The sequence below is a fragment of the Ambystoma mexicanum genome, chromosome 5p, assembly GCF_040938575.1.
Source record: "Ambystoma mexicanum isolate Mex_15411 chromosome 5p, UKY_AmexF1_1, whole genome shotgun sequence".
Classification (NCBI taxonomy): Eukaryota; Metazoa; Chordata; class Amphibia; order Caudata; family Ambystomatidae; genus Ambystoma; species Ambystoma mexicanum.
Window position 1 is genome coordinate 430,472,818 of NC_090930.1, and position 15,202 is coordinate 430,488,019.

A 15,202-nucleotide genomic window follows, 5' to 3' on the forward strand; every position below is an offset into this window, starting at 1 on the left:
ACAAATATCAAAGCGATCAAAGTCTAGCGACCAATGTGTAAGCATCACACTTCTACAAGGAACCTCCATTGACTTTGCCCTATATAAAAGGAAAAATGTTCCATCCATATGTGGTCACAAATAGGGATCGTTTGCAGGGCAAGTTGGACCTACGGATTCTTCAAAGGGGTCCAGAATTTGCCCAAATCACTGGTGGACAATACTCTAAGAATAGGCTCTGCATCCCTTTGTGCCTTTGACTACTGAGACAGTTTTTGTATGATAACTTTAGTTTGCACACTTTGTCACAATAATCCTCACAATTACTGGCTCCCAACAATCTAATATTCCTATATAACGCCATCTTTTGAGTCTGTATTTGCACATCAAAGGCATGCGCTGCTCTAGTTTGAAACTGGTCGTTATTGGGATCACAATTTCAGATAAAACAACCTAGTAACTGCTGCACTGCATCTGAATAGTTATACAGATCTACTAGGCCTGAATCATATGGTGCTAAAAAAAAGAAGTCAACAGGTGATTAAGACCTCTGGCTTTACTGGTTCACCAAACAAGCCTTTCTCTAACTTCAACTTTAAGCACAGTGCTGGTTGTTCTGGCCATGGTGGCTAAAAGCAACATTTCTAGGGACAAGGCATTATGGTCACTGCCTTCAGTCCACAACCACAAATCTTAATCAATTAGATAGTAATCCCCTCGATAAAAAAAAATAGTCAATGGTCAAATTAGAATTGACATTCTTCCGTGTGCAATGTGGGCGGTGATCCCCTGCAATACAGCCATTCAAAGGGTGCATGTCCCAAAGCTCTAACTCTGCTCGAATCAGCGCTCCACGATCATGAGAGTCTGATTTCTTGGGGGTATGCACCGCTAATCAATACCACGTTACCTCCAAGCATACGTTATTGAAATCACCCATAAGCAAAAAGAAGGGATTACGTACCTGCCCCAAAATGCAATTACATTTGTTAGTTCAACAAAGAAGTTTGAAATACAGTTATTGTTGACGTTAACATATACATTAATCAGAATATAGATGTTACTGTTTTCACACGAGGCTGAAGGGACCTCTAACTTCACAATCAAAATATCGGTATTATGTGACTCTACTTTAGTAACATGGAGACCAAGATCATTTTGTACTGCACAGAGGAGACCCCAATAAGGTTGTCCCTTTGGATCCTGCTGGGATTTCAACACACATGTAGAGAATCCATCAATTACGGGTACCGCCTCCAACCACGTCTCCTGTAGACACACAATATCATATGCATCCCCACAAAATGTGTCAAAAGATGAGAACGTATAATGAGAGTGCCCCCTAGTATTCCAGCATATCAGTTTTAATTGCCTCTTTAATTCATCCCCGAAACCCACTGAGCCCTGTGTATGTGCAGATTTAGTAATGATCTCTGAACCATCCATTTGTGTTCTGATCTCTTGAGCATGTCCCCTAAAAGTAACCTTGCATCTGTCCACCTGATCGTGAGCAACACACATTCTTAGCAGGGTTAAGCCATAAATTGTTGGCACTCTTGGACCCCTGCCCTTTAGCTGGTGGGATGGTATTGTTTAGTGCTGAATATAGCTTTGTGGATGAGGCAAGTGAACGTGAAGGCTACATGTCTTGCAATAATCAGCCAATGCAGTAATAGCACTACCAGCCCAGGAAACATATGGTCACACCTCCAAATGTTTAGCAGGGGCCTGCCAATCACATTTTAGACCTGCTGCAGACAGGTCATCAAATTATCACCGAGACCAAGATACATACGGTTCCCAAAACCCCTCAGTAAGAAATTATAATGTTGACTGACATCACCACATGTGAAAAAGTCTTTTCAGGTGGAAGAAACATTACTTCCAAACTGTGGTGACCTAAAGAGTTAAAGTGAGGTCAGCATCCATTTTGAAGGTTCCTTACAGTTGTCATCAGCATTGGCAAAAGACTCATTCCAGGAGATGACATTGCCTGCGGGGACGCCTGTCTCGCTGGAATTTCTTCCAGGAGTTGTTAGACATCTTTTATTTTGAGGTAAGACAGTCTCTCCATTTGCTGGATGTAAGATCCCTATTGCCAGACATCTCACAAAACTGTCAGATTCTAGGGCTTAATTCAGTAAAAGAAAAACACTTTTGGAAATCAGCCCATCAAGAGGGTGACTATAGATAATTCAATGGGATTATGACAAGGTTGAGCCCTGTGGCTTACGCCACAAATGTAGTTGATTCAATGGAAATGACCTGATGTTAGCCTTGATATATTCAAGCAGTCCAAGAGGAGCAGATGGTTGACAGTATCAAATGCCGTTGATGGGTCTAGGAGGATCAGGCCTCCAGTTCTGTCACCAGGTACCCCTTCCTGTAGTTGGTCAAACATGGTGGTGATAACTAACTAGATACTTCATCCAGGACTAAAGACTAACTAGGCATGGTCAAGATCATGATTTTACACAAATGTGTGGAGCTAATGAGTGGCAAAACGATCCAGCTGTTTCACCAAAAATGGGAGAAGAGTCTAAAATTGTTCATGTCCGCAGGGACTAGGGATGGCTTCATTAACATGTTCCAAGGATGGCGTCTTTAACATTGGGGACTGCTGCTCAATCCACATCCTAAGCAGTTGCTGAACATGTTCAGCACTTCAGTTTTCTAAATGTTTCTTTTCAGAAGAGCCAGATCTATTTGGGGACCCAGTTCATCCAGACAAACTGATCGATGTCTCCACATGTTCAAGTCTCAAGCCCCATATGAAATTGAATGATTAGAGATTCAGCAGTTCTCCCACTTAGAGGAGAGCTGTTGCTCGTAGACACACAGAGAAGATCAGGTCTCATGTAGTCAATTGTGGTCTGAGAAATAATTATACAGGTTATCCGCCAAGTCCTGTGAAGGTGTAGAGGACTAGGAGAGGACTAGGGTCTTCTCCCTAGTCCCAGCCTGCTTCCCAGGATCATATTGGGATGACAGACGAAGATCCATGATGGGGAACCCACACCTGAACCCTTGCAATAATTCTACACCTTGTCGAGTACATGAGAGAAGATATGCACTCAGACAACCCTTCAGAGTGTACCCACAAGCTGACATAGTGGAGGAAAGTTATCAAAAAGGAGGCACTTTGCAGAGCTGTCGCAATGCAGCCATGAACCGAATGGATGTACGTTAAAACAAAGTTCAACAACAGCATAACAATGTCATAAAGAAGATATACGAACCTATGCTGAAACTATATGAAAATACCTAAGAATAACAAAGTAACTGAAGCACTAAAACAAACATGTACTCCATGATACAGTATTTACGAACACAGAGAAGAATGAATAACTCACTGGTCAATAACTGTAAATACGCTGAAACGCAAGGTAGAAAGAATACGTAGAAGCTTGCTTATGAGAGGTATATATTCAACGTTTAGGACAACCATTAGAAGAAGATGGAAAACGGCGCATGTCAATCAACCCAACTACCTCCAAATACGAGCCCAGGATCTTAATGTGGAAAGATGATGAAGAAGCAGTTTTCCCTTGCAAAATAAAGGAGTACATTGGCTTGGAACCAAGGATGCTATTTCAAGAGATGGAGGAAAAGAACAGAGGGAGTCTATGAGCAGACATATTTCACAAAGATTAGGAGGAACAAGACCATCTGATGATGCCAAATATTGGACAATTAAAAGGGCATCAAGTTAATATGGGATAGAGTGAGCAAGTCTCTAAAGGCCAAGAGGAGCAACTGCACCCATCATAATTGAATCAAATATGCAAATGTGAAATGCACCGTCGATATGGACAAATTCATGGTCTTGTAACACGTGATGAAGAGTTTGCAAACAAGTGCTATTCATTAAGTCTGAAGCTAAGATAATGATGTGCCTACACTCCCTTGAATGTCCCGAGACAATGCAGACTGGCGGAGTCAGCCTTCAAACAGAAGACACTGGCATGAGGCCTACCGATGAAAGATGGTATAACTAATTAGGAAAACAAGGGGAAAGCTGACGTACCTCCAAGCACCTGGGTTTTGTTTCTATGTACGTGCTGCTGGCAAGTCAAATGCCCAAGGTTGGAGTTGGGTTGCCAACCAATTAGAATAGCCTGCCATGCACTTTTACATACAACGTTGCAAGTATTATTCTGCTGTCATATTCTCTGCTATGATGAACACCTTACACCACGGATATAGAAGTAGCTCAAGGTGTGTCTCACAGGCAAGAGACCACCAATGAGGGACTAACACACGTATTTTCTATATGTAGACATGCTCCCTCAATCCAATCCTACCCCTCGATAGGTTTTGCAGCTTGCATCGTAGGATGACGTCATAGATGATGCATCTAGCATTATATAAACTGAATAATAATCGAAAAGACATTGTGATCCTGCATGAGTCGACTTGATAACAGTTTATTCGTCCTGCTTTACTTATTTGAGATTAAAGCAGTATTTTACCATCTCCTTTGAGTCTGTCCGGTTATTTGGTCTGAGATATTTTATTGGAAATTCCCTCTAGCACACAGATGCTTCAAGGTGCAAGAGCACAAAGGAATTGTAGTTAAGACAAAAGGCCTGTGGATACAATAAAGAAAATCCCTTTGCTCATGTTATAAGGCATTGGGCCTCATCCCGAGTATGGCAGTCTGGAAATAAGCGTGCTGGTACCAAAGCACCTACACCCTTTCTGGACCACCATACTACAACGATGCCGGTAGGGGCCACAGAACCCCCAGCTGGCCAGACCTTCTGGGCTTTCAGGCCCCTACTGCAATGGTTGTCATGGAAGCACCGGCACCATTAGCAGCATTAATAATATTAGGTCAGCATCTAGCCATGTGAGGCCACAACCTGGAAATGGTGTGAGTAGCTGGATATCTTATGATAATACCTGCCATTTAATAGCACTACCCGCCACAGCATATGAGCATCAGCTATTTTATTTATTATTTTGAATAAAGTTGCACCAGCCACACCCTTTGTACGTATGAAAATAAAATGAAGACTGTCATAGACAAATGTAACAAACTTTTTTGTACTTTTGACATTCCAAATATAGTTTTTTCAGAGCTATTTTATGTATTTGACTTTTTTATATTTTTGTTTTCCATTCGTTAGCATTCAAAAGGTGTTGCATTTGTATATGTAAAACACACTATTGTATCTATTTTAATGATTGTAACGTTTATTGTTGTTTCCAGTTGCTGAAAGGAATGTCGCTCCCGAGGCGCAGAGGCACAGACAGGAACGAGGCAGAGGATGAGTGGGAGAGTGGTGACTGCGATGATGAGGACGACTGCGAAGGCGGCAGCTCAGCAAATGGAGGCATCAGGAACCAGCTGCGTTTCTTACAAGGTGACAAGGCGAAATATGTTCCTCTTCTTTTTGTCCCCAATGCTAGATTTGTACAGGTACTGCTGGTCATTTTTTTTACAACTCAACATAAACAATCTCATGTTTCTCAGGCCACAAATTGCCTACATGACTGCACCAGGGTGGCAATGTGGAGATACAAGTCCATGACATCATGATTAATGCTTTTGGTTTGAAGAGAAAGTAAAATAGGAGAAAATATGTCCTTAATTTTTCCATAAACTTGATTGAAGCACAGCGGTTAAGCGGCTAAGGCAATGGGATACTTTCTTTTGAAGCATCAGGAAGCAAATTTTTGAGGGAATTATGTTAGAGTTGGCGAGACAGAGATTTCTTGGATAGAGACATGGCAGAGCTGAGCAAGAGGGTCTGGCTTGGCTCTAAGAGCCAAAAACGAGTCGACAAAAGACCCATGATACATGTCGGTCTGTCAACCCGCTGATCATAACACACAGTGCAGCCTGAACCGCCTGCCTCCCCACAACACAAAACCAGTGGCAGCCATCTTGGGTCTCCACCTCAGCAACACAAAAGCGTTACCTGGCATCTTGACTGAACAACTGTGCCAAATTATGTGCTATATGTGTCATCCTACTAATTAATTCACTCACTCAATACAACCCGTCGTAGCAGCTTGCCTCCCCACCCCCAACTAAACAATGGAATGGCAATACCTAGCGTCCTGTCACAGCACAGTACCCTCGTCTGGTGTCCTGCCTCCACACCCTCAACAGCATGAAACCTATACCTGGAATCCCAATTTTGGCAGGTACTGCACAGTCGGATAATAGGGTTTGCCCTGGCTCACACATTTAGTTAAGAGGTGGAGCTGGAATTCGAACACAGTTTTGCACTTGAGAAACTTGACCACGTATCTGTTCAGCTCTAGGTTATCCAAAAGTGTGTCAATGTATGGCTTTAAAGAGCTTAACAATCTTTGTTAAGTAAACCAAATATAATTGCAGGTTTGTTCTCCCTGGATGGAAGAATGCAATTAAAATGACCAGAAAGCAAAATGTGTGCATATGTATATAGTAATATGTACACAAACAAGCGACACAGTAGGAACACATTCCGAAACATCTCTAACACTTGCAAAGTAGGTTGGTTTTGTGGGGAGGTTGTGTGTGTGTACATGCAACTTCCGTTCTTAGAAGGCATGGGGTTTATAGATCTTGTTTTTAAGTCCCTGGGTTAGGGGTGCAACTGTTACTTTAGCTCATGGATTCATTTGTAATTCCTGGAAACCATGGACAGAAGTGTGATGTGTAAGGCTATGTGAGACCTCATCTACATTTTAATGTGTACTACATCCTGCAACCCTGAAGCCACACTACGAACAAAAACACTGGGAACCAAGGTCATGATCAACGCTCAAAAACTTGTGAAAGCCAATACTATGATAAAGTTGTCGGTCATTAATCTTTCCTGACACACTCCTCTAGTCGAGGACAACATAATTCAAATGTGTGTGGAAATGAATAGTCAGATTAGAGAATGATTGGGTGCGCAATGGTAAGGGCTATTTCAGAATAAAGCATTCAGTAAAATGATCCATCTCTACGGACTGCTCTACCTAAAGGGTCACAGCATCTTGATGTCTGTTCAGGCTGCTGGAGGCCTCAGAGCCCAGTTCACCTTGGGAGTCAAGCAAAGTAGTAGGCTTCTTGCAAATGCCATTTTACACATTCACATGGTTATCATCTGTGCATTGAAATGCAGCAGTGAGCAGTGAATTGGTCATTAACAGCCCCCAATGTTCATACCTGGAGGGCTTTACGCTGATAATGCCCCATTCCCTGCGCAGTGCTTCTTCAGCATTTGAATGCAGCTGATAACAATTCAAACGTGTGAAATGGTATTTGTGATAGATCTTCTTCCTTACCTGTTTTTTACTCGAATGAGAGTACTGTAGTGCTGAGCAGGGCTGGGAGGTCATGGTCTGTTCTGAGGTTGGCTATTTGAGAAGGTGTCAGACAGATGCTGCTTGTACACATTCACCCTTCCATCCCTCCCCCCAGCATGTGAAAATGACTAGTGGCTACTTTGCTGCCCCAGGAAACTTGGAAACGTCCAATTCGCCCAAAATATAGGAATGGTCTACTGACATACCAATGGGCTACTTTCTCAGGGCAGTGCATTTAGCCATGCCCTGGAAAACCGAAAACCATCCTACAATCTAGAGGCTTTGCCTGATGACCTCTGCCGTGTGGCTAATATTACCAGGGAAGGGCCCATAAGGCATTACAGCCACTCCCAAGTTACCGGAAAGTCCTACTGGACATGGACACAGGTTATGAGCTTTTCTCTAGAAATCCTCAAACCACCCCATACGCTGATTAGGTATGGCCTACTGACATATGAAGCAACGATTATGCTTGCGGCAGGGCATTCATCTCTGCCCCAGGAACACCAAAAACACCCCATGTACCCACTGGACGTGGCTACAGTGGTACCATTCCTGAGGCATGACCTTTGGCTAGAAACATGAACCTCTAAGACAGCCCAAAGACCCACTGGACATGGCTTTCAGCCATGCCCTGGGAACCCCAGAACAACCCCTTATTTATAGGACTTCAGGAGCATGGGTCCCTCCCCAGCTTGCCAAAGTGGCCATGGGTCTGGCCATTGGCTTTGCTAGTGGCCACTACACCATCAATGTAGGTCTGTATTTCAATTACCATGGCTTGAGACGATGTCCACTGTTCATGTGGCATGTCCATAGGCATGCCCCAACCACAATAAGCCACTCAAAGTGTGTTTCACCACCATTGCGATGCTGTGGGTTACTGGCCATGGCTGGTGGCTACTTTGCCTGGGCAATGGCCTTAGACCATGACCTATGCAAAACCAAACCGCTCAACACTGACACTGCATCACTGGACCTTCGGCAATGTCCCAGGCTGTCCAAAGCATCCCACTTGATCTCATTGCAGGTCCGCAGGCCACTGGCTGTGGCATGCCTGCTACCATGGCCAGCCATCTGCCACACTGCTTCGACCATGACCATACCCCAGGATACACAAAGACTCCCACAGACCAGACCCAATCACCACTTTGCCCTTATTGTGGTTCCACAAACCACTCGGCACGGCACTGGTGTATCAGTGGGCTACTACTAAAGTCCATGCATGGTCTGTGGGTATGAGCTGGAATTGGGCCAGATTTGATACCTAGACTCAGCCCACATACAGGACTACAAAATAGGCTCTCAGCCTGCAACTATGGCCAGTGACCACATTGCATACCCCCAGGCCTCACCAAGACTTCCAAAGTGGCCATTTGCCTAACTTGCAGCAAGCACTTGTCACTTTATCCCACCTGGGGCCTTTAGGCAACTCAGAATTGCCTCTGGCCATAGCCAGTGGTCACATTATATGGGGAATGGCCAAAGGTCACCAGCCAGGACTGCTGACTTCAGCCATTCAGAGGTCAATAATGGACTGTGCCTTCAGAAGGATGCCTGGACCCAGTGCAAGGCCTGAGACCATGTTCTAGGCACAATGGCTACCACCATGGCATGTGGTCCATTCAAGGGCACAGTAGCCAAGTGGCCACTTTGTGTGGCTTGTGGAGCTTTGACAATGGCTCTGAGCAATGTGATGAATGGCATTGTACACAGGCCATGACCAGTGGCCTCTAGCCACTACCTTCATAAGCCCATTACATGCCTGAAAGCCATGCCGCTGAGGGATTGGAGAGGCCTGTGGAAAGGTCTTTGGCCATGGTCAGAAGTCATGGTCAGTTACTTCTGACAATCACCTTACACTTGAGGTATGGCCTAAGGTGCTGACAAAGGCATTATGGCCACAGGCAGGGGTTGTGACCACTGATTCCTTGAATGGTGTGGGGCACATAGGCATGGATAAATGCAATTCTCCAGATAAAGTGGCCAAAGTCCTGGCCAGTGCCCATTCAGGTCGTTTTCGAGGGTTGAGGCTTGGTTATAAGCCTTGTCCTTGGCAAAATTACCATTGGACATGGCCGTAGAGAATCACCAAGAGGTGTTCCTGGGGGCATTTGGAAGCTGGTATGACCTTTGACCATGCACTATTTCACATTCCTTGGTCCTTCACCTCATGATCACACACTTTGTTGTGAGCATGGAGAAGAAATGGTCAATTGGGCCATGCATCAGCTTCCATTTCAGTCAGGTTTACCATGACAAAAAATGTCTGTGCCACAAGTTGGCATTACACAACCTGAACACCTCACTGGAACTCTATTTTGTGCATGAACGTCAAACTATGTGAGCAATGCAATGTCACCATACAACCGTCACAGCATAGCTCTTGGTAGGGCATTTCTACCAATGTAGCAATGACAGGTGCTGTCAAATGTCTGCACTACATCCTTTTGAGAAGGCCAAAAAGTGTGTTAACTTTGACAATGCATGCTTGAGTTCAACTGACCAACACAGCGAGGGCTCGTGCCTTGGTAGGTAATGCAGATGAGGCACCACTCATTGAATGGTGCTCCACAGCTAGTTGGATCTAAAGAAAACATTGAGTATCCACTGTCTTGCTTTGTGGACCCAGGTTTCAAAGTAAAAGTGACCACTTTTCTTCTGCATCTCTTGACGGAGGAGGTCTCACAGGAAGCATCACAAGGAGGAGGCACTGTGCAAATGTGCAAGGATGCTTGTTGTATCACTTGCAACATCAATTAGAGTATTGTACTACACTGTACATGTCAAGCTCATGGAAGACAATGTCGTCAATGACCAATACATCACTAATGCCTGTTGAAAGCTTGATGAGAAGTGCAGGCACATCTTACAGGTAGGATAATTTGTGGGACATCCTCCTCAGTGAGTCTGGCACCTTGAATAAAGATGCTTTATCAACAGGAGTGAACAGTGGACCATCAGCTGATAAGATGCTTGATGCCTATATGTTGACACTTCCTTCATGGGAAGGGTTGATGACCCAGTATAGTATAGGTACAGCGAGCAGTACGTCCGTCCAGGAAAAGATGTGAGAGTTGCTGTAGAATGCTAGGCTGATTCCCAGAAGTTATTCAGCAGGCAACATTTTATATAACCACAGGAGAAGTGTGGCTGTAGTGACATTTAAAAACATCAATTAAACTACTAGCAGAAGTATCCATTCTATGCACCCTGAAGTAAACTGCACTGACAATGGGTGCATGTGGCTGCCTAACATATACCGGAGCAGAGGTTGGGTTAGGAGAGAGTTGGCGAGTTGCTGCATACTGGGACCTTCTGTGTTCTCTTCCCACCTGTCACCTCACCCTGGCATGGTATAGTTCATTGCGGTGCATTGCATTGAAAATATCTTGGAATCCATGCATCCTAGGGCCTGGACCTCGAGTTTCGCTCCTTGTGTAGGAACCGATCCCTCTATGACCACATTGATTTTTTGTTGATTTCAGGCAACCGTCTCATGTGTGAAGGTGCTGAAATCCAGGGAAAGGGGTTGGGTGTCCAAATGTCATGTTTCTAGTAATGCTCAGAGGGGCCTAACAGGTAACTATGCAAAATGTGGTGTAGATTGGTGATACAGTGTTGAATTGTACAAGGAACAACGCTTGCCAAGCCACAAACTCGCAAACACATTTTGACTTGTGCTGAAATCAGGGGAATGGGGTGGGTGTCCAAATGCCGTGTAGCCAGTAATGTCTGGAGGGTCCTAACAGGCAACTATGCAAAATGTGGTGCAGATTGGTGAAACATTGTGGAATTGTATAAGGAACAACGCTTTGCCACAAATCCCGCCACAAACACATTTTGACTTTTATATATATATATAGATTGACATTTGTATTTGTATTTGTTTATTACTTATATTGCGAGCCGAACCTTGGGGTAACTGGGCACTTGAAAGCATAGGTTACAGGTGTACACAGGTATACAGGTTATACAGATAAAAAACAACAAGTGGGACCCTGGTTACAGCTGGGTCAGGATATGAGATGCGCAAATGGAAATGCAATAGTGGACCCTGGTTACAGTAGGCTCAAGACAGGGGAGGCAGCTAGCCACTTACTGAGAAGGATTGTTGCTTAGCCAGTTTTTTATGCCAGCTTTGAAGGTTAGGAAGGAAGATTCCTGTTTGAGGGTGGTGGGGATAGAATTCCAGCGTTTGGCGGCTTGAACTGGGAAACTGGCTCATCCTGCTGATTTTAGGTTGTACCTTGGAACCACTAGGTTTGAGGAGTGAGAGGATCTGGTGATGCGTGTGGGTTGGTGGGGGCAGAGTTTATCTGCCAGGTATTTCGGGGCACAGTTAGTGAGGCATTTGTGCATGATGGCCAGAGTGCGTAGGGTGATTCTTTCCCGCATGGGCAGCCAGTTGTCGTTTTGTCTATGTGTGGAGATGTGGCAAGATCTCGGTAGATTGAGTGCTGCTCTTAGTGAATTATTTTGAAGCACCTGGAGTTTGTTTAAGTTGTGTTCCGAGGTGCTGAGGAATAGTGTGTTACAATAATCAATTTTAGATAGAGCGAGTGCTCTGGCCAGCATTAAGCAGCTGCTTGTGGATAAAAAAGATTTGCAGTTGTAGATCAGTTTGTTTGTGTAGGCTGTGGAGGATGCAACACTATTGACCTTTTTTTTGAGTGAGAGGTTTGAGTCAAGATAAACCCCCAGGGTTTTTATCTCTTTGGAGACGCTGATTGTGTTGTTGTCAATGACAAAGTGGAGTATCTGCTATCGAGTTTGTTCAGGCGTGCCTGAGTGCCTAAAATCATTAACTCTGTCTTGTCGTCATTGAGACAGAGGCCGTTGTCAGCCTTCCAGGCTTGAATTTTGAGATAGATATTGTTGAGCAGTTTGGAGTTGTGGTCATAGCAACCAGTAAGGGGGATGAGGACTTGAGTGTTTTCTGCATAGTTAGTGTAGACGACACCCAGGTTGTCCAGGCGGTCGAAGAGAAGCTTCGTGAAGATATTGTATAAAGTGGGTGACACACAAGAACCCTGTGGGACGCCACACAATATCGGGGTGGGGTCTGCAGAGGCTGAAGGTGAAAAGACTCTGGTGGTTCGGTCTGCTAGGAAGGATTCGATCCAATCGGATGCGTTGGAGGAGAATGCTGCTCTGTGGACAGGTGTTTGGCAAGAATTTTGTGGTCGACAAGGTCAAAGGCCGCAGATAGTTCGAGCGATATGAGGATTGCTAGTTTGCCTTTGTCCTTTGCCTTCTCCATTTGGATCTTTAGGTCTAAGAGGGCTGTCTCAGTTCCGTGTCTGGGCCTGAATCCAGATTGTCTAAGACTGAGGAGGTTGTTCTCATCTAAGTGTTTCTGAATTTGCAGATAGGCCACACGATCCAGAATTTTTAGAAGGAAAGGGACAGCAGTAATGGGCCTATAGTTGGTGGGGATGTTTGGGTCAAGATTGACTTTCTTCAGTAGTGGCATAACCCAAGCTTGGTGGTGATGAAGGGGGTTGAGATTTTAGCTCCTTCCTTAATGATGGTGGCCGGGCAGACATCTCCTTAGTAATGTGAGGGTTTTAGGCTTTTGATGATATTTTCAACTTCCTTGGGTGTTACTTGAGAGAAGGAGAAGGGAGGACGGGGGGGCTGTTTTATCGTGCTTGAGGTGAGATGTCTGGTGGCTCTTGCAGAGACTTGCTTTTTTAGCTCTGATTTTGTTTTGGAGAAGGGTGATTTTGTCTGCGAGGGCTTGCTGTATTTTAGTGCACCATTCTGTGTTTTTGATGCAGTCCTGAGTGGAGGGTGCCGGGGACTCAAGCTCTTTTAGGATACTAAATAATTCCTTGGGTCTGGATTTGGCGTTTTGGATTCTGGTATCATAAGTGTCTTTTTTAGCAGACAGGATGGCAGTTTTGTATGTCGTGGATGCTAACGTGAACGCTGTTCTATTAGAGGTTGAAGGTGTTTTGCGCCAGGTGGCTTCAGTGGCTCTTTTTGTATTTCTAAGGCTTTTCAGTTCATGGGTAAACCATTTGTTGAGGGGGGCCTGGGGCTTAGGTTTCATGAGTTTGAGGGGGGCAGCAATATCAAGAGCTGACTTGAGGGTGCTATTGTATAGGTCGACCAGGTTTGCTGGGTTAAGGTTATTGACTTTGGGCTCGTTGAGGATATCTTTGATGAGAGGTTGGAGGCTGTCTATGGAAATGTTCTGACAGTTTCTGGCTAGCGATGGTGGTTCTATGTTGGCTTTGGTTGGTGAGGGTCCAGGGATGGAAAACAAGATGAGGTGGTGATCGGACCATGCAACATGTTCGTTTTGGGTGATGGAGATGGAACAGTTGAGGTCAGCGATCCAGTCCAACGTTCTGCCTTTGGAATGGGTCGGAGTGGTGATTCTGTGTGTGAAACCTAGGTTGGTGATAGAGTTATCCAATGATAGGGCATGTGGGTCATTGGGGTCATGGAGGCCGAGGTTTAGGTCACCTAAGAGGATAGTTTTAGATGCGAGTTTAGTGTGGGTGGAGAGGAGATCAAGGATGTCACCCTCGAATAAGGGTGCCAGGCCGGGGGGCCGGTAGACAAGATGCATGAGTATTGTGATGGAGGACGTCAGTGATAGTTTCACTGACAGGAGTTCAGCAGATTGGAGGCTGGTTTGGGGCATGGCTCTGAGAGCTAGATGGGATTTGGCGATGAAGGCCTCTCCAACGCCTTTGCTGGAAGTTCGATCGGCTCTGATGATGGTTTAGCCTTCAGGTAGGGCTATGGAGAGAGCAGGGCCTGCTGCCTGGTGAAGCCAGGTTTCAGTGACTGATAGAAAGTCCAGGCTGTTAGAGATAATGAGGTCAGACATCTCTAAGGCATGTGCCACAAGTGAACGTGCATTTGTGAGGGCTCCTTTGATGTTTATAGGTGGTGACAAGGGACTTGAGATTTTAGTGGGCGCGTGGGGAAGAGGATGAGTGGCAGGGCTGGGTATATTCTTGGTCTTAGCTGTAACTCAGTGTTTGATAAACTGTGTACCAAGTCTTTGGTTACAGATGTGAGGAGGGAGTGGGATTAGTGGTGTGGGTCGTGAGGCATAGCGAAGTATCCATTCAGAGGGTCTACGTAAGTCAGCATGGGCTATAGGAGGTGCAATGAGGAGAGAGGGGGGTTTAGGCAAGGGTAGAGTAGATGGAATACAGTTTGGAGGTGCTGGTGTCACTGGGTGAACTAATGGTAAGAGAGAGGCTATTTATAATTGATATTCATAAAAACGAACACACACTTAATTGCAGAAGACTATGGAATGATATCTACCAATAGCCAACAAATCAGCTCAGATGACGATTTTTTATATGTTATAAGTTAGACAGTGAAAAGTGCAGCTGGTTGCATCATGCTGTCGTATGGTTGGGAAAAGTTTAGTTTTTGTAATGACTGTGACTGAGAGCCCATGACAGTTTCTGTCTTAGATATGCCATTGTGTTGACTCTTGAATCCGGATGACACACTTGTTAAAAGTGTTCATGTCCTCTCACAGAGCGAAGTCACTGCCACCCACTAAGATTCTTGGCCTCTCCCAGAGAGTGCAGCCACACCTTAAGGTTCTCAGGTTCTCCAAATAGGCACAGCCAACCATTTAGGTCTCAGGTTCTACCAGGAGGTACAACCACCCTTTAAGGTGCTCAAGTTCCGTCACAGGGCATATCCACCACTTAAGGTCCTCAGGTTCTTGGCTCAGCTAAATCCAAAGATACTCATGTTCTCCCACAGGGCGCACCCGCCCCTTAAGGTTCCTAGATCTTTTCACAGGACACAGCCATCCACAAAGGGTCCCAGCTTTTCCAACAGGAGACAACCTAAACCTTAAGGTTCCGGGACACTTTTACAGGAAGCAATCACCCACTAAGGTTCTCTGTCACTTCACAGGGTGCAACCACTCACTAAACTT

The 15,202-nt window shown here is 45.0% G+C and overlaps 1 protein-coding gene across 2 annotated transcripts in view; it reads left to right on the top strand.

Annotated features, from left to right (window-relative positions):
- GPC3 (glypican 3) overlaps positions 1 to 15,202 on the top strand; it is a 3,708,166-nt gene that overhangs the window by 2,966,761 nt on the left and 726,203 nt on the right. For both annotated transcript variants that reach the window (XR_011274182.1, XM_069612831.1), the window contains exon 7: positions 5,195 to 5,348. Coding sequence is in view for 1 of the 2 variants with exons in the window: in XM_069612831.1 (XP_069468932.1) it covers positions 5,195 to 5,348 (154 nt within the window). In the remaining variant the exon portion in view is untranslated. The remainder of the gene's footprint in view (positions 1 to 5,194; positions 5,349 to 15,202) is intronic.